Source organism: Vanacampus margaritifer, chromosome 4 (assembly GCF_051991255.1).
Source record: "Vanacampus margaritifer isolate UIUO_Vmar chromosome 4, RoL_Vmar_1.0, whole genome shotgun sequence".
Classification (NCBI taxonomy): domain Eukaryota; kingdom Metazoa; phylum Chordata; class Actinopteri; order Syngnathiformes; family Syngnathidae; genus Vanacampus; species Vanacampus margaritifer.
Window position 1 is genome coordinate 23,981,572 of NC_135435.1, and position 18,722 is coordinate 24,000,293.

Here is an 18,722-nt window from a genome sequence, read left to right on the forward strand (position 1 = left end):
TCTCAACGGGTAAAAAAAAAACACACCAAAAAAACAGACAGATACCGAAAGATAAGCAGATATCCACACGGCGAAATGGGTTCTGGCTGGGGCCCCTCCGAGGGTTGATAAGAGTGGGCGTGGGGTGATGATGAGCCCCACTCATGGTTGCATTGTTCTCCTAAAGGAGGCGGATCTCCTGCGCGTTTGGCGGTAATGAAGCAGGGATTGAGGAGCAGGGAGAGGGTAATCATTATTGGCTGTGACAGCAGTGACCTGACAGCTGGGTCCAGTCGTGCTCCACTGCTTGTTGTACAACACACACACACACACACGTCTGTAAGCACATGTGTTTGCACGAGTGTGTGCTTGCGCTTCTATATATGCCCCAAACGAGACAAAAAGGCTGGTTTGTTGTGGATTGTTCGCCTACATTGGAAGGTCTTGTGTCCACTGCAGCCTAAAATTGGAAAGTATTTGACTGATTGAACAACATAGTGACAACATAGCAGCTTGTTTTAGACAGTAGGCACGAGGTTTACCTTCTGTATTTATCAGATGTCAGCAAAGGCGGACTATTTGGAGCTTGAGGTGTGAAGGTGATGGTTAATTTGTCTGTTGTGATTGGTAGAACTTTTTTTGGTAGGCAAAACCAAATGTTCGTGCTTTTTTCATTTTTAACCGTAGTTAATCACATGACTTCAATAGTTTTTTTTTTTTTTTTTAAGGAGAGCCCAGTATTGTTCATTCGATTTGACATCATCATTGCTCTCCTTTTTTTTTAATTTTTTTTTTTTTTTTTTTTTTTTAAATTCTCATTTTTCTTTCTTTTTTTTTTTTAAATATATATACATATATATACATATACACACACATATATATATATATATATATATATATATACACTTTTTTTTGTATGTGGGTGAGTATGTGTATGTGCGTGTGTGTGTGTGTACGTGCGTGCGTGCGAGCGTGTGTGTATTCATCAGTTCAGCTAAAGCCCATTAAAAAAAATCCCATACTAATAATATAATGTAATAATAAATTGCCAAATGCAGAAACATCAATGTAAGTTATCACGATGTAGTGGCTCTCGCTAACAGACAGAATTACTGTAAGTAACCAGAATTAGGTTAAAAAATTCTATATACGTAGACCATGTTTCTATAAATTTTGATATTTGGTTTTTATTTGAGGCAGATATTTTTTCCATTAAAATGTGATTTATGAGGAGGTTAGACCATTGGTCGATATTCAGAGTTTGTTTATTTTTCCAGTTAACAAGAATTGTTTTTTTAGCGATAGTAAGGGCTACAAGTGTAGATTGAAATTGTTTATGTGGTAAGTCAGTTGTTGTTAGGTCACCTAGCAAACACAAGTTTGGAGATAAAGGTATCCTACAGTCCAAAATAGCGGAAAGTTTTTCTAAGACTTTAGTCCAGAAATACATAACCGGAGTACATAACCATAAAGCATGAACATAAGTGTCTGTAGTGTTTTGTAAACATTGGAGACAAATGTCGGAGTCTGAGAGTCCCATTTTCTTCATCATATATTGAGTAATGTATGTTCTGTGAATAATTTTATATTGGATAAGTTGTAAATTTGTGTGTTTTGTCATTTTAAATGCGTTTTCACAAACTTGAATCCAAAAGTCAGATTCCGGTGCTATAGACAAGTCTGTCTCCCATTTTGAGATGGGTAAAGACATTTTATCAGTATATGAAAGTAGCTAATATATTTTTAAAAGTTTTTTTGTTGTTGTCGGAGAAAGCTTGTTAATATCTTTAGCTAAAACAGGCGGTTGGAGCGTACCCTGAAGTGTTGGAATTTGTTTCTTTATCATATTTTTAACTTGTAGATAATGTAAAAAAATTCCGTTTTTTATATTGTATTTTTGGAGCAAGGATGTATATGATATAAACATATTATCTGACATGACTTCAATAGTTACCTCTCGATTAATCGCAAATTTTATATCTCTTCTAAATGTACAATAGAATGTGCAACACACCAAAAACGTTAATTGACGTATAGTAAAATCCCAATAAATGCCGCCAAAAACGTTTAATGACGTTAAACTATGTTTGTTTGTTTTCGCAATGGGCAGGAGCTGGTTTGTGAATGGGGTGGGAAAATCCAAAAACACCCACTAAGTATGGCCAGAAGATGGCAGCATTCTCTATTTTCAATGGGCTCTCGGGTATCAAATTACATGAAAACATGGCAAATCTTAGGAAATAGAATGTTTTCAAAGATTACATGAATGATCAAAGCTTTTGTCACATTAAATCTAATTCACAGAGCGTCACTAAACAAAAAATATTAATGTCAAAGTCACTGTTGTACAGAAAATGTATCGTTTCACAAAAAGCTTGTTTTCTCCTTGTTTTCTATTTTTGCTTGATGTCACTCAAATTACCTATTTTCAAATGGTGATTATTAAAGAACGTAATAAGGTAGAAACATACTTTTTTAAATTAAAGAATGGAATCCAATCTTTCATATGTATCCACCATAGTCATAGCACACAATATTCTGTTTGCCTTAAAAGATGAGTGCAAATGCTTGAAATCGGCTGGCAGTATTGGGATTGTTTTCTGGATAACGTTTGGCAGTAAAAGAGTTAACATAAAAGTGGAATATAATGTTAGACTAATAGAAATGTGGCTAGATCTTTAAGTCATTGATACAGTAATTTCATAATAATTCATAAAATTGATTTAAAATTAAAAAGATTTACTATACTGTAAAAAACGAGTGTGATACTGATTTGTGTTGAGGTCATTTTTTCTGCCACTAGATGGCATGATTGCATTTGTAAGACGTTGGTGACACCTCAGTGCATTTTTCTTTTCATATTAGGAGCTATCTAATCTTTAACCTGAAGTAACTTGTGAAATTCTACACATTTTTAAAATTGTGAAACACAACTTGACCCCACAAATATATGCATTATTATTACATTTATTATTGCAAAATTTTGACGTGGACGTTTCTGCTGCGTTGCGACTGGAATCCCCCCAGTACAGGCTTTCCAAGTAAGGGGCGGTCATTAATGGCGCGTAAAGAAAATTAGCGGCGTTAAAGCAACTTTAAATCAAATAAAAAATGAATGCACTAATTTTGACACCCCTAGTTTTTTCTCATGGAAAGTCTTACTCTCCTGGTTAGTTGATTTTAACTATTCACTAGAGCTTTTTTGGCTGTAATTTGGTAAAAAGCGGAATAAACCCTCACCCAAATAGTCATGAAAAAGTGTATCGAAAGTGTCATCATAATGCTTGTGTTACGGCGCGTCAGTCTTTATCAAAACTTCCCCCGCTTGGCTAAAAGTGTTTGTTCATAAAGGTTGCCTCTGACCTCAGCCCCGAGGTATGCCGGGCCACTCAATGGAGCTGATTAGAAACCGCCAGTGAGCCCCACAACATGACAACGGCATCAGGAAATTTTCAGTGCCAGGTTCTTTACTTTCAAACATGTCCAGCTATGACTTCATCAGTAAGGAAGAAGCAAAATCAAATGACTCATATGGAATTTATTGACCGAGGAGCTTGAGATAATGCTTACATATGTAATGTATGACAGTCTTTCACAAACTTATTAGTCATGCGCCCTTTGAAGCCCCTCGAAAAAATTATCATTCAAGCCACATTCTCCTTCAACTTCCCAACAGTTTGTGCTTTCAAACTTTTAACAACGGGTAAAATTTTATGTAACTTTTATGTGCAATACATTTACAAACATCACATAATGGTGATGTTCAAACTCTCTCATTTAGGTGTATTACGCAACTGCATTTTAATGGAATACCTAAAAAAACGGCCCAATATTCAACCTCAAAAAGTAAAATATTACACTTTTATTACACCCCAATTGGTGTTTAGGAATCCCTGCTATACAACACCAAGTCTTCCAACCAGACTAGACAACGTTAGTCCTAAAACCTGCGGTCATCAAGTTTCCTTCTCCAGACATCATTATATCGCCGATAACATTTCATGTTTGACTATCATCGCTGAAAACAGTAGTAGAGGACTTCCACGGCTATTGTCCTTTGTGACTTCATCTCGTACCCCCTGCGAGGTCCGTGGCAGAAGATAAGGAAGCTGCGCTCCACCGTGTTGGTGCAGCTGCCTCCTTCGAACCAGGCTCCTACCAGCAGCAGCTGGAAAGACGGAGAAGGCTTTGCCTGCTGGCCCGCTAAGCCACAGTAGCTGGGAAAGCAAGCGATGTTTGGACCCTGAGCCGAACCTTGGGCTGCCATTGGCTCATTCTGACATAAAAATGACATCCCATCATAGACAAATAAGCTCCACGAAGGAATCAGATCAGTTGCTGAATTTGCGATTTTCATGGATAACCATCTCATCTAATCTCGTCTAAGGCTTGACTTCTTACTCCTAGCCAAACAAGTTCCCAGAATGCAATGGGCTAAAGGACTCACAAAGAAACATGATTTAGATCTAGTATGATCTACAATAACAGCACCTGAGTAGTCTCAAATAAACAACTTCTTCAAATAGACGCCCAGTTGAGAGAAAATTAGCAAATTGATGTCATTTACAAACGCAGTACATTTTGTAGAGTACATTTTACTCTAAAAAGAGTCCAACTTTAAACAGAGTAAAAGTTACACTTGGAAAAGAGTAAAAGACTCTATTTTGTGAGAATGTTTTTGGATAGGAGCAGACAGCAGGAGTGGCATAGCTCAGGTGGTAGAGTGGCCGTCTCCCAAGTTAAGGTCATCAGTTAATTCCTCAACCCTTGTGTAACATTTTGTTTAAATAAACTAATAAAATGTGCTCACAAAGTTTCCTTCTAAAATTTTATTAAAATTTCTGAATGAAAAAAAAAAAAACTTTACTAGTTTTTTGTCATGGGATAGGCCAATTCTCTCATAAACAGTAAAAATACTTTGAGTAAAATTTACTCTCTTCCAAGTGTTAATTTTACTCTGTTTAGAGTGCGAGCAAATAGACTCTTTTTAGAGTAAATTGAACTCTGCAACATTTACTGTGTACATTTCTGACAGCCGAGCTCGTTTGAACACTCTATTGCTTACCAAAACAGCAGCACCTGAATAGTAATAACGTTCCCTTACGCAGGATTAAAGATTGGATACAGTACGTAATGTCTAGATGACAAACAAATGCCTTACTAGCTTACTGACTACTAGCATACCCTCAGCTAGCATGTTAGCATTTGATCCTTCCTCATTAGAAATAGAACCTGAATAAAGGACGAGATTTAAATCCCTTCCCAATCAACCTTAGTGCCTTTTGTGACTCGCTACAGATTAGCATAACAACTGTTAGCATGTTAGCATGTCAGCATCCCTCATGAGAAATCGAATGACTGCTAGGAATGTTTACGTATTCCTACATAGAAATGACCTGTGCATTTAATATAGTTGTTACTAATAACAATAGCTTATTCGCCTTTTGTTGTCATTGTTATTGACAAACTGAGAGCAGACATACTAATTATACTCATCGGAATGAAAAGAAATTCACACCTCACTCCCCCCCTCTGCTGTCACCTCTCAGCTTGGCAGCACGGAGGCAGCATGCCTTTTTAATTTTCCCCCATCCCACCCTCCGAAGTTACTTATTTCATTATCGATCATCCGTAATGCCGAATCAATGTTCATCTTGTTACGTGGGCCGTAGCCGTGTAATACAGTGATAGCGGCGCCCGCACACTGACTCGCTGCTTTTACAAAGTCACTTTACCGTCAAATCGATGCAGCGTGCCACGGGTACAGGCAAAGCGACGCGGGGCAATGCGGGCCGAGAGGAAACAAACAAAACAATAACATTTTCGCTTGTGCTACTTGAAGTGGGTGTCGCTTGGAGGTAATGATTTATGGATCGGTGATTTAAAGCGAGCCACGGGCCGTGCCATTGAGGCTTGCAAATGATTTTTTTAGCGATGTGATACTACAAAATATAACATTTAGAGAAAGGAGAATGATTATGGGGGCTTTTTCACAATTTTTAACAGCTCTCAGATGTCCTTGTATGTTCATTCAATTTCATTTAGCAACGCTAAAGCTTTTTTTAGACGGACGGAGAGCCGACGTTGCGCTCAGAATGCAAACAAAAGTTAGCCGAATGTTTGATATTCGCTTAGGGACCGTCCACAAATTACATATTCCAGGTGACAAATACGTGGGACAATTTTTTTTTTTTTCGTTCGTTTTGACTGCTGTAGTAGCTGCAAATAGTAGATCTTTGCAAACTACACTTTGCTGAGACTGCTGAAATCAATAATATAAATGAATAAAATAAGTGAGCCAGAGGTTGAAGTAGGCATAAATTTTGAGTGATTGCCCTTTTTTGGACATTATAAGCAATGTACATACAATGATTTTGAATGGGACAAATTGTGTCCAGTTCCTCCAAGACATGGAGCACAAAAGTGACGGCACAAGTATATTAAGTTATTTACTGATTTCTCCAAAACTAATTGATAGCATTAAAAATGAAAGCAATTTTTGTGAAAAATGGGCCATTCTTTTTTGGGGGACCGTAGTTTGTTGTATGCTTGAGGTTCAAACTATAAACATAAACATTTTGGGTAGGCATCAATTGTTTGCAGTTTTTGTTGTTGCTATTGTTAGCGCAAAAAGAAGTAGGAATTCTCTTGAAAATGACTCACAAAGTGTGTTTTTTTTACATTATTAAAACACAGAATCAAAAACGTTTTACATTTAAAAGTTAATACAATTAAAAACAAATATTGCAAAAAAATAGAAGAAAGCAATCAAAACAAGTCTTATTGGAATACATTTTGTGCACCATTTTTCTGTTCTATGCAAATAAGACAACCCTCATTCCACCCCATTCACTGCCGAGCCAATGGCAAGTCCAGCTTTTGTTACCAAGGAAACAAGGGGGCGGAGCCTGTAGATTGCGCTGGACAAGCTTAAAGCTTATGCAAGTATATTGTCCTCTTTCATTTCAAATAAAACATCTTGAAGTCATGTTTAAATCTTTAGCGAAATGCTGGCTGGACGTAGAAATTTGCATTTTGAGTCTTTGCTCTGTCACAAATGCAAATGAAAGTTAGAAGTTTAATATGCATGCTTGGTGAGAGCAATGTTAATTAAAATGGGGAAAAAACGACTCCCGTCTTAATCTATCCTGAAAGTTAAGACAAAATAACTTTAAATGTGTTTTCAAAGTACACTTGCTTCCGTCGGCGAGAACAATTAATTTATGACTAATTCATTTATTGGATTAAGCTCCAATGTGCTTTGAACACAGCGAGATTCATTGGGGCTTTATTTGGGCCTAGTGGGACTCCCGTTTGAAATTCTTCATGTGGACTTTTTTGATTAGACAATGAGAGAATTTTGTTATATTTCGACTTACGGTTAAAATATGTCATTGCATATGAATTGGTCTACATTTGAGTTCTTTGTGTTAGGACAATAAAATGCAATTTGGTTTGCACAATATACAAGATTATTTTCTAAACTCATATTATATATTACATATTTTTGGGCAAACATTATTCTTGTAAAATTATAACTTTTTGGGAAGAATATCAATACAACTTTTACTTTTACTTTTACTTAATTTTAGCAAAAATTTGACCTTCTTGTAAAAGCACTCCTTTTTTTATTGAGAATGTTCAACTTTATTTTCGCATTATAACTTCTTTCAGAGGGGCTGCTTTATTTTGTTTTTGGTTTTTTTTTTGCAAAATTTTGACTTAATGATCTGGCATTTCTTGAATTTACAGTTATCGTTGCATGATATTAAAACTGTGGTTTTGGAAAATTTGTGATAAAATGTTGTCATATATTATATTATATTATATTATATTATATTATATTATATTATATTTTATTTTATTTTATTTTATTTTATTTTATTTTATTATTGTTTTTACGCCATTATTCTTGTGTATTTAGGGCTTTTCCTTGTGGCTGTTCAACTTCATTTTTGTTGTTTTATTCACGTGTAACATCAAATTACAAGGTTTTTTTTTTTAATCATAAAAGTAGCATTTTTAATTGCTTTTTCCAACTGGATCATGTTGTGTTTTTATCCTTGTAAAATTACAACTTTATGCATGTTATAATTTGTGACTATTTTACAACTTTTTGTGGTAATTTTGTCTCACAACATCCTGACTATTACTATTATACTTACCTCAAAACTCACATAACTCTTGACATTTTTACTTCATTTTCATATCTATTATTGTACGTGATGTGTCATATTTGTTTTGCTTCCGTTCTCAGGTGACCTAATAATTTTTCTCGTAAGTGAATTTAAAAAAAAAAAAGTGTGTGCGTGTGCGCTGTGCGTGCGTATTACAGCAGAAGCCACCATGCACGTTTTTCTTCAGCGATAGAAATGGTGTCATGTGCATAATTACCATGTAAGATGTCACTGCGCTTCCAGTATGAGTGTCCTCTTTCTTTTCTCTTAACCGTACGTGTTCGTGTGTGTGTGTGCGTGTGTGTGTGTGTGTGTGTTTTGGGGGAGGGGCGTGTTGTTTGGGTCGACTTAATGCTTTTATGACATCGCAAGTTTCCCGAACGGGTGTGAAAGTGTTAAGTTAGTGAGTGCTGCGTTTGATTGGAGATAGTAAATCAGTGTGTGTGGAGGTGAGGGGGAGGGGGGTTGATAGAGAGAGAGAGAGAGAGAGGGAGAGAGAAAGAGAGAGAGAGAGAGCGCAATTTGGTGTTGGGGTAGTGTTAGTGCTTCCGTATAGTTCCAGAGGAGCGGGTGAGAGACGTTGTCCACCCGGCCTAGGAGCGCTGCTTAGCGGACAACCGTAGTCAGACACCTCGCTGAACTCTTTGCTCTGAACCGTCGCGCGCATGCTCTCTCTCTCTCTCTCGCTCTCTCTCTCTCTCTCTCTCTCTCTCTCTCTCTCTCTGTCTCTCTCTCTCTCTCTCTCTCTCTCTCTCTCTCTCTCTCTCACTCAACACCCCCCCCCCCCCCACACACCCCCACCCCACCTTTGTGCCATCGACTTCTATGTATGTGATTACCATTCTGGTCGAGTGGCACCAGCAAGTCGCTGTAATTAATAACCCCGTAATCCGGGTTGCATGGGACACATACGAGCACACGCGCACACTCACACGCACGCACGCGCTACACACACACACACGTACATTTATTTACATGCGAAAAAAGAAAAATAAATTATAGCCGCTATCATCCCTTTTCTAGACAATGATCTGCATGCTGTTCCCCAAAAGAAGATTAAAAACATATTACACAAAAAACTGAGGTAATGTAATAATCATAATAACAATATTGCATTAAGACTTTGAGCAGTATTCAAATAAAAAGGGGTGATTTGGAGTAATCTGTCCAAAAGAAAACAGATGCTTCCCTTCAGACCCCCCCCCTCCCCCCTCCCTCCTTCTCCTAACACACTTTTCTATATTGCTTCGTGGAATTTTCATTTTTGAGCGCCTTGTTTGCTGCGGAAATCGTCTTATATTGACACCAAAAGTTCCAATTGTGGCGGGGATTGATTTGTGCTGGATTATGATACGTGTTTCTTTTCAAGAACATTTATCCTTACACTTATTATTATTATTAGATTTTGTTTGAATGCCTCCCCTTCTCAATACACATTCCGTGCGTGTGCGTGTGTGTCTTTTAATCCACGTTTCCGCTAACAGTGTTAATGATCATCGGCAGCCTGCCCTTTCATGTCTAAAGTGTCTATCTGCTGTATATTCGCCCACAAAAAAAAAATATGCAAGAATGGATTTAAAGACCCAGTCCAACACCCCCTGCAAAAAGTGTCGGAAATGCCAGTTAGTGGAGGGGGGAATCCTTTGATTTTAAACAGGGGGACAGCATGGCAACGTGTTCCCAAAGACGTTAATTAATTGCTCTCATTTATGCGTGTTATTTGAGTCTGAACATTTAAGTAACATTTTCTTTAACTTTAACTTTGGATCATTTTACTCACTTATGTCATTATTTTTGATCAAATATAATGGGGAAAAGTAGTATTTAGCAAATATAGAAAATAGGTCACTATTTTTCTGTTGTGCTTATTATTGTCTTTGTTATTTGTTTACAGTTCATGTGTGTGACGACAAGTTTTTTGTCAGTTTGTGTGTCAACTCATGCTGATTTGCAAGAATCTCTTCATTTTGTATTTTATTCATAATAGATGAAAGTGTTTAATTAGAACCAGCGTCATTGGTGGCTCGTAATAACACGTGGGTGCTTGTTCAAGTGTCCAAAAAATCAATTGTGGATTTTTAAAAAATGTATTCATGATGCATTCATGAAAAGATTTTGTTATACAAGGGAAATTAATATTGCTTCATTCATAACACGTCGAGGCTCATCCAAATATGTGATTTTTTTTCTGCATTTCATTAAAAAAATAATTTTATGTTTTATTTCATTTATTTTAATAAATGTTGGGGACTAATGCAGCACATACACACACGTGCTTACTTGTAATCTTGAAATGCATGCATGATTGTTTTTGTTAATCTAATAAAGATTTTTTTTTTATTATTGTTTACAAGGACACTGTCATTATTTTTGACATAATGACAAGAAAAAAGCGGTGGCGGACTAGTGGTACAAATGAGATTGAAGAGTGTATTCAAATGGGACAGTGCATTTATCCAAGTAGAAGGAGGGAGGGCAATAGAGAAAGAAAGAAGAGAGAGAGAATCAGAGAGAGAGAGCGAGAAGGGGGTGAGATTTGAGAAAGGGGCGGGGTTTGTAAAGGACTAGAAATGTCAATCTGAGCAAGGGAGTCCCAATAATCTAAAGCAATCTGTAAGGACCTGACCTTAGTCCATCCAGATCAATAGAAGAACGAGGAGAAGGAGAAGAAGAGCGAGCGAGCGGATTTTCGCACTGGAAATACTCTTCCTCCCCTCCGCTCTCGCACCTTCCCTCGGCCCTCATGCTTTGCGCACTCTAACCAGCCAATCTGCAGCAAAAAAAAAAAAAAAAAAAGTGGATATTCCGACCTGTCGCTCGCTCCTATCTCCGCCGCCGGCCGCCATGTCGTTCCCGCAGCTGGGCTACCAGTACATCCGGCCCGTGTACCCTTCGGAGCGCCAGGGCATGGCCGGCAACGCCCGGAGCGCCGCCGCCGCTGCGGCCGCCGCAGCCGCCGCAGAGCTGAGTCCGTCGGGCGCGCTCTCCAACGTGCTCTCGTCCATGTACGGGGCGCCGTTCGCCGCCGCCGCCGCGCAGGGTTACGGCGCCTTCCTGCCCTACTCCAACGACATCTCACTTTTCAACCAGCTGGTAAGTCGATACTTGCAAACTCAGCGGGGGGAAAAAATTGTGTCTCTGCTAGTTTTTTGCCACACAACTTTTTTGCCGTGAACTCGTTCTAAGTGGTTTAAAAATTAATAGCACAAAACAGAAACTCTTAACAGATGATTTGCAGTACGAAAACAACAGAAATGGCAGTAATTGCGCATCTTAAGGTGAAATAAATAGCCTAGGCTATCTAAATACAAAATAATAATAATAAAATAAGCATACTAAATGTGTTTTTTTTTTAAGTCAATGAAAGCGACTGTTCATGTAAAAGTACAAAACACATATCGAAGTAGCCTAAATAATTCATTTCAAGTAACTACATTAGAGTTTAAAAGTAAAACAATATAAATACGTCAAAAGAAAGTAAACAATGCATTAAAAGTGACTTTTAAAAATAGCATGTGCAAAAAAGTAATGTTTACATGCGCTAAAAGAGATAAATTGGTGTGAAAGTCAAACAAAAATGTTTTAAAAAAAAATAAGCATACAAATGTTTGAAAGTGCGTGTAAATGAAGTAAATCGTTCATCAAGAGTGATTACAGTTTATCAGGTCAACTAAAATAAGATTAAAATACTTCAAAGTGTTGTCACACATGTTTCTCAAAGTGTAACTTGTGTTGTGAACGCGTGTAGGGGGCCCAGTACGAACTGAAGGACGGCCCCGGGGTCCAGCACGCCGGCTTCGCCCACCACCACCCGGCCTTCTACCCGTACGGCCAGTATCAGTTCGGCGACCCGTCCCGGCCCAAGAACGCCACGCGTGAGAGCACCAGCACCCTGAAGGCCTGGCTCAGCGAGCACCGCAAGAACCCGTACCCGACCAAGGGTGAGAAGATCATGCTGGCCATCATCACCAAGATGACCCTGACCCAGGTGTCCACCTGGTTCGCCAACGCCCGCCGGAGACTCAAGAAGGAGAACAAGATGACGTGGGCGCCTCGGAACCGAACCGACGAGGAGGGCAACGTCTACCCCAGCGACCACGAGGGCGAGGAGGGCGACAAGCGGGAGGACGAGGAGGAGATCGACCTGGAGAACATCGACACGGAGAATATCGAGAGCAAGGACGACCTGGACGAGCAGGACGACCTGCATTCGGAACTGAAAATTGACGCGAGGAGCGACTCGGAGGGTTCGGACGGCTATGAGGATTTATCCGAGCAGAGGTTTCTCAAAGCGGGCCTGCACCACCACCACCTTCACCACCACCACCTCCAGATCCACCACCGCGGCTCGTCTCCGCTGGAGATCAAACCCGAGGGGGACAAACTCAACTCGGGCTCGGTCAGCTCCCCGCCCTCGGAGAACAGCCCGGCTCCGGCCCAGAAACCAAAGATCTGGTCCCTGGCGGAGACGGCCGCGGCGCCGGACAACCCGCGCAAGTCCCCGCAAGTGACTCCCACGCCCCCCGCCTCCCACCAGCAGCACGGCCTCATGGCCCCGCACAGACTCATCGCGTCTTGTCCCTCAATGGGGAAGATCCAGTCGTGGACGAACCGAGCCTTCTCGGCGCATCAGCTGGCCCTGTTCAACTCCAACCACTACCTGGGACTGGCCAACCAGGCCGGGGGCGGCCTGGCGCTGTACGCAGGCGGCCGGCACACGGACGACAAGGGGGCCGGGGCAGGAACTGGGACCGGAACCGGGGCCGGGGCGGACTCTGCGCTCACAGGTACCGGTCCACGACACTGAGTTTGTGAGTGTGTGTGTGGACACGAAAAAAAAAAAAGACTCCAAAGGCCACTTCCACTCGTTCCTTTTTCTCTTTTACTGTCCTTTTTTTTCCTTTTTTTCTTTTTGCCTGGTGATGGATCCTTTTCGCTGCAGGCCACACGCACAACGTGTGTGCGTGTGCGCTCGCGTGTGTGTGAGCAGAACAGAAAGCATTTAAAAATAATATTTTAACGTCCCTATTTTATTTTTTTGTGCGCCATGCTCCACTATTATTATTATTATGATGATGATTATTATTATTATTTACAATGTAAGCCAGCAACAGTCCAATGCATAGAAGTGTTCTATTATTTGGCAGTCATTACAATTTAATTTTTGGTGGCCACTCAAGAGGGAATCTTTAGTGCCTTTTGGCTGCACAGCTTTTTTTTTGTTTTTTTTGTTTTAAGAATTAATGTCGATTCATTGACATCTCGTTTTACAAACTTGATTTGCTACATGTCACTTTTTTCCGCGACATTTTTTTTATTGCCAGGCCTCTTCTTCAGCTTCTATTTTTTTTTGTTTTCAATCTGAATATGGAATGTAAAATAGATAATAATACCATCTGTGTATAGCTACATTGTAAGCATGTCCTGTGTAAAAAAAAAAAATGCTAATGTAATAATGTATGAACCCTGTGTGTAGTCTGTGAGATTTTTTGTTTTTGTTTTCCCCCCTTCTTTTTTATTTGTGAGGACTTGATGTTATTTTTTGTATATAGAGTTAAGAATATGTACATACTTGTGAACCAAAATTGTACAAGAAAAGTCTATATTTTTGGCTAATAATAAATGAATTGCTGCAACTTTAAAGAGGACAGCTTGTCTTGAAAGTCAATTTAAGTATTTTTTTTTAATACACTTTTGCAGTAAAGGGATTTAAAGCTAATTATGGAATAATACAGAATACAATTGATGTTAATATTATGGGATTATCCTCGCATTAAAAATGAATAATTTATAAATGCTTTTATAAAGACACTGCATGCTTCATTTTTTTTTTTCTAAGGTAGATTTTTTTTTTTATCCTTACTAACCAACTCCCAGATCTCATCATGCTCCATTTGTACTACACACACATCTCACACACACACTCAATTAACGCTGCCCCTATAATTGTAATTTATCGTGGGTGTAAAACTAATAATAACGTCATTTATTTGTGCTTGCGCCCCATGAGTGAGTGTGTGTGTGTGTGTGAGTGTGTGTGCGTGCATGAGGGCGTTAAAGTTGGTGTTGGAGCTCCCTCTACAGTCTGCTGCACACACACAGCCCCTGCAGCAGTGGCAGCAGCAGCAGCCGCACACACTCACACACATTCGCTGTATGCTGCGAACTCACTCATATTTATATAAATCAGCTCAACAGACTGCAGTTGCGGTTGCAAATGTAATGAGACAAAAGCGAGTTTTTAGTCTAATAATGCGGTTTTGTTATTTGAAACGCAGCCACTCTTCACGTGGGAATCAAATGCTTCAAAGAACTCACTTGACTTACTTAGTTAAAACAACCCTTGAATGACACAAAATAATAATAATTTTTTTCTAAATATAGACTTTGGATTCAGGAATTTTAATTTAAAAGCAAACTCTCGTAGATTAACATTACAACCTCAAAGTGACAAAAAAAAAATGAATGAAAGCGTTTGTAATATCGCGAATAAAAGCGTATTAATTATTTGTGCTTTTTCATTTAAATAATAATGCGAATTTAAAACGAATGAAATAAATATAAAATAAATGTTGAAGCTAAAGTTAAATATTTAAAAACGCGAAAAACAAGGGGTAAAATGTTGCGTTCACAGGGCATAGAAATTCACAAAGCTTCCATGCACAATCACGTCACACTTAGACCGACATGATGCAAATTCTTATATTAAAAGATGCGTAGTAACTTCTAAATAAATAGGCAATCGCACAAAAAAACAAAAACAAACGAAAACCAGCCTACTGTTCATTTTATTTCTTCCGGTTTAGCATCAATGTGCGTATTGTTCACAAGTTGTTTTATGTTTTAAAAACTGAATTTTGACAACTGACAAATGTGTTTCAACGTCCTCAAGATTGTCTCGAAACACGCATGCGTCTCTGTCTAATCAATTATCCAGCTTGAGAGGCTCATCTAAGAGCGCCATCATGAATATTCACAAGTGGCATCAGCTGATTGAAGCCCCCCTCTCCCCCCTGCGACCACCTCTCCCCTTCCTTTCTTTTCTTTACCTACGTTCTTGTTCATTACATTGGAATTTAGTAACGGTCACGCTGACGTCACGTCAAACGGAAGTTGTTTTTTGTCTCAGTTAATGAGGGTGAATGTGGACAGGAACGTAGTATTTATTTTATTTTACTGAGAGGGAATGGGTCAATACAAATAGACTTGACTACAAAACGAATGTGTACGATTCGCCAACAAATATTTTTATTAGCCATTTTGAATTTCTGAACAAATAAAATAGGATTTAAATTTTTTTTTATTTTTTAGATAAGCCTAATATGACAATTGGTGGTTCTTCTTTTATATAATTGAGCTTTTGTTTGTTTTTAGAAGCCAAAACTTGACTGTGGGTCCTTTGTCGACCACCCTCGTCGAGATGATATCACAGCACTGATGTTTGTGATTGAAAAGTACCACTATAGTTTGTACCAAATAACAATGTTTTGGTTTAGTTTAGAAAAAAAGATGGAGTCATTAAAAAGAAATCTAACCTGCCTTTCCCAAAAAGTGCTCATTGATCCAGCTTCGGACCGAATGAAAGGGGGTCCGATGGAGCCATCAGAGGGCCCCCTGCTGTGAATGAGCTCGGAGTAAATAAACACCGGGGCCATCCATTGGGAAAAAAGGTCGGGGGGGGGGGGGGGGGGTTCCCTCCCTCCCTTGGAAGAAGCTCCAAATAAAGAGGGTCAGCCTTGTGTTTTCACCTCATCCCCCCCCTCCCAGAGACACACAAACGTCACCTCCTTTGTGGCCCCAGTCAGGCTTAGAAGCGGACCAGTGTCTTTTGTGCGGCAAGCTAATCCTTTTATGAGCCACTGTCCGACAGGGGCCCCCTCGACCGCAGGAGCGCACACCTCCGAGGGCCAAAGAACCGGTTGAGAACTGCGCTTAAGTTGACAACGTGAGAGAAAGCGTGGAAGTTAAAGAACAGCCCGGGAGTTGTTGTTGTTGACAAAAGGCCCTGAGGGAGGGAGTGACGTTCTCCAGAGGAAGGTTTGCCAATTTCATGCCTTTTGTTCAGGCAGGTTAGCAGGGGAAATTCTTTCGGGCAACAAGTGGGGGGTGAAAAAAAATTGAAGGGGGGGTGGTGAGTCCATAGGCCGGAGGCAAAGGCGGAGGAGGGGGGGGGGGGGGTTTGAAGGGTAGGTGGACTCTTTTGCCGTTCAGCCAGCTGAAAGATTGCGCTTTTCTCAGCCCCCCCCCCCCCTCTTCCAGACAGGCCCGAGTTACAGGGCAATTATGGAAATGCGGCTTTGAAGCCGAGCGCGGCCTCTTTTTCACTTGCTCCTCGGGACAAAGCATCTGCAAAAAGGGGATTTATGCACGCTCGCCTCCATAAAACGGCTTTGAGACCCACTTTACCCCTCGCCAGTCGTCACGTCGAAGTTAGTCCTAATTCTTAAGTGAGAAATATCGGACGCCGCTGTCAAGAGTTGTTCGACGATGACCATCGAGAAGAAGTAGCTCACTCCACATCCGCCAAAAACAAAAAATGTTTTTCCCCCTTTCTGATCAACGTCACAAACTCCCGATCGTCACTTTTCGCTAAGAGATGATCTGGAGCAAATATTCTGTGTTGTGACGTGCGTTAATTAAGAGTGACTTGGAATAAAAGTCCAACCAACAACCTGTTCAATATATTACAAATCTGTCATCGAGTTCCACAGATTTCATGACTGAGCGTGTTACGGAATGATAAGCCGAGTACGCACGTACCGACAATCGGGTCAGATTTGAGCATTTTCCTTTTTAGATGGTTCCGAACAAAGTAAGTAAAGACCTGATGTCAGCTGCTTCTGAAATATTATCCTGAGTGGGTTAGGGTGTTAATTTTTCGTCCGCTATGTGCATGGAAAAACACTCGAGGCCAACAATTAGAAACCTGTACAATATTTACGATGGCAAATGTTTTTCTTAATAGAATCTTTATTGTTATTGTAACATGTACAACGAAAATTTAAGTGCCAAAAAATCCATAACAAACTTTGAAATAATGCATTTAGGATAAAACTTTCATCCCAAGCCTGACTGAAATTTATTGGCTTCTTGCCACAGCATTTTTTTTTTCATTTTTATATGATTTTTTTTATTTTTTGCGTAAAACTGTAGCAGAATTTTCTGTTAGTTTATGAAAATGACAATGAAGTGAAAAAAAATGAAAACAATGATAAATATTTTAAGTCTTCCTTTCTGGAATTGAGATCTTCAAGATATGCTGGGTTGACAATGAGTATCACCAGAGGTAACTATGACTCATCAGTCGATGATTGGTTATTACTGTGCTGTTTCCAGTTGGCCTCCATTTGGGTAAAATCACCTCATGATTGGGAATTATACGACACACTTGTTGCTACTTCTACAATTTGATGACATCCATTTCTGGTTTGATAGTTGTCACAATTTTTACTTATTACTGGCAACCTCCTGCACAAACCTAACAAATATATATTAAAAAGCCAAAGAAAAAGCAAAAAGCCCACTGAACTAAAGTCTCACAACTTTAGTAATGAATAGGTTTTTGTGCAACTTTAGAGACATATTCATTCATTTCCAGTGTAGAATACATTTTGTTCATATTCTTTGTTACAACAGTCGACATCGCCTTATTGTACTGCAGCCAAGACAAAGAAACATGTATTGTTGTCGTTGCTACCGCTACATCGCGTTCCATTTGTGGATCGATGGCTGTCGTCACATTTTTTCCATTTTGCCATCACTAGTAGCAAAACCTGCTTGTAGCATTCCAAAGGAAAAGCACACAATTAATTCTTTAGAAATTACAAGGATGGGTTGAAACCACCTGTTTCACTGGCATACACTCAATGATTTTTTTTATACTCCAACATGATTCGTATGAAGGTATTCTTTATTGTGGTCTCGTTTTTTTAATCATCCCTATAGACGGCCTCAATTTTCCGTATAAGCAAACTTCCTGACCTCAACAGCTGCATGCTTTCTACCAGCCTGACAATCCCGTCTCCGAGGGTCCCGCCCGGCTCGCACGTCACTGCCAGGGGCCCGCCAAACCCCCGGGCCCTGCTCTTTCTCAGCTTTGTACATTAGTCGGCGGTGTAGCACGGAATTTCGCCAGCCGGTGTCAACTCATAAGACACATTTTCTCCGGCCGCCGAGAGGATGGCGAGGGAGTGATGTCCCGACACGGGCCGACACAGCGGAGGCCTTGTATGACACTCCGAGCCTCCCTGACAAATGCCGAGCCCTCGGCTTTCGCTCATCCGTGTTAATGAGAGGACATATTTTTTGCACATTGCTAATATTTGTACGGACTTCATAGCTTTGGAGGATGAGTGCCCTTTGATTCGTAGGCGGAAGGCACAGACTCAGAAGTAGGCGTGCACTTGGTCCTTTCCTGGGATTGGCTTAATAAATTCTTCCTGCTCAGGAACACTGTCAAACAAATGCTGTCTTACATCTCCCATGAATACATTAGCAGCCCCCTTTGATTGATTGGAGACCCTCGCCGGAGGGTGAGCCGATGAACCGACTCCTCCAGAGTGATTA

The 18,722-nt window shown here is 40.0% G+C and overlaps 1 protein-coding gene across 1 annotated transcript; it reads left to right on the plus strand.

The window, feature by feature from the left end:
• Positions 1 to 10,759: 10,759 nt before the first annotated feature.
• irx3a (iroquois homeobox 3a) lies at positions 10,760 to 13,799 on the plus strand. Its single transcript, XM_077563773.1, has 2 exons — positions 10,760 to 11,249; positions 11,905 to 13,799. Exons 1-2 carry the CDS (start codon positions 11,001 to 11,003, stop codon positions 12,961 to 12,963), a joined length of 1,308 nt encoding a protein of 435 aa, XP_077419899.1. The 5' UTR covers positions 10,760 to 11,000; the 3' UTR covers positions 12,964 to 13,799.
• Positions 13,800 to 18,722: the final 4,923 nt, after the last annotated feature.

Coding starts and splice junctions, on each gene's coding strand:
- irx3a (XM_077563773.1), top strand. CDS start 11,001: ATGTCGTTCCCGCAGCTGGGCTACCAGTACATCCGGCCCGTGTACCCT. Junction 11,250..11,904: donor TCTCACTTTTCAACCAGCTG/GTAAGTCGATAC, acceptor GAACGCGTGTAG/GGGGCCCAGTACGAACTGAA.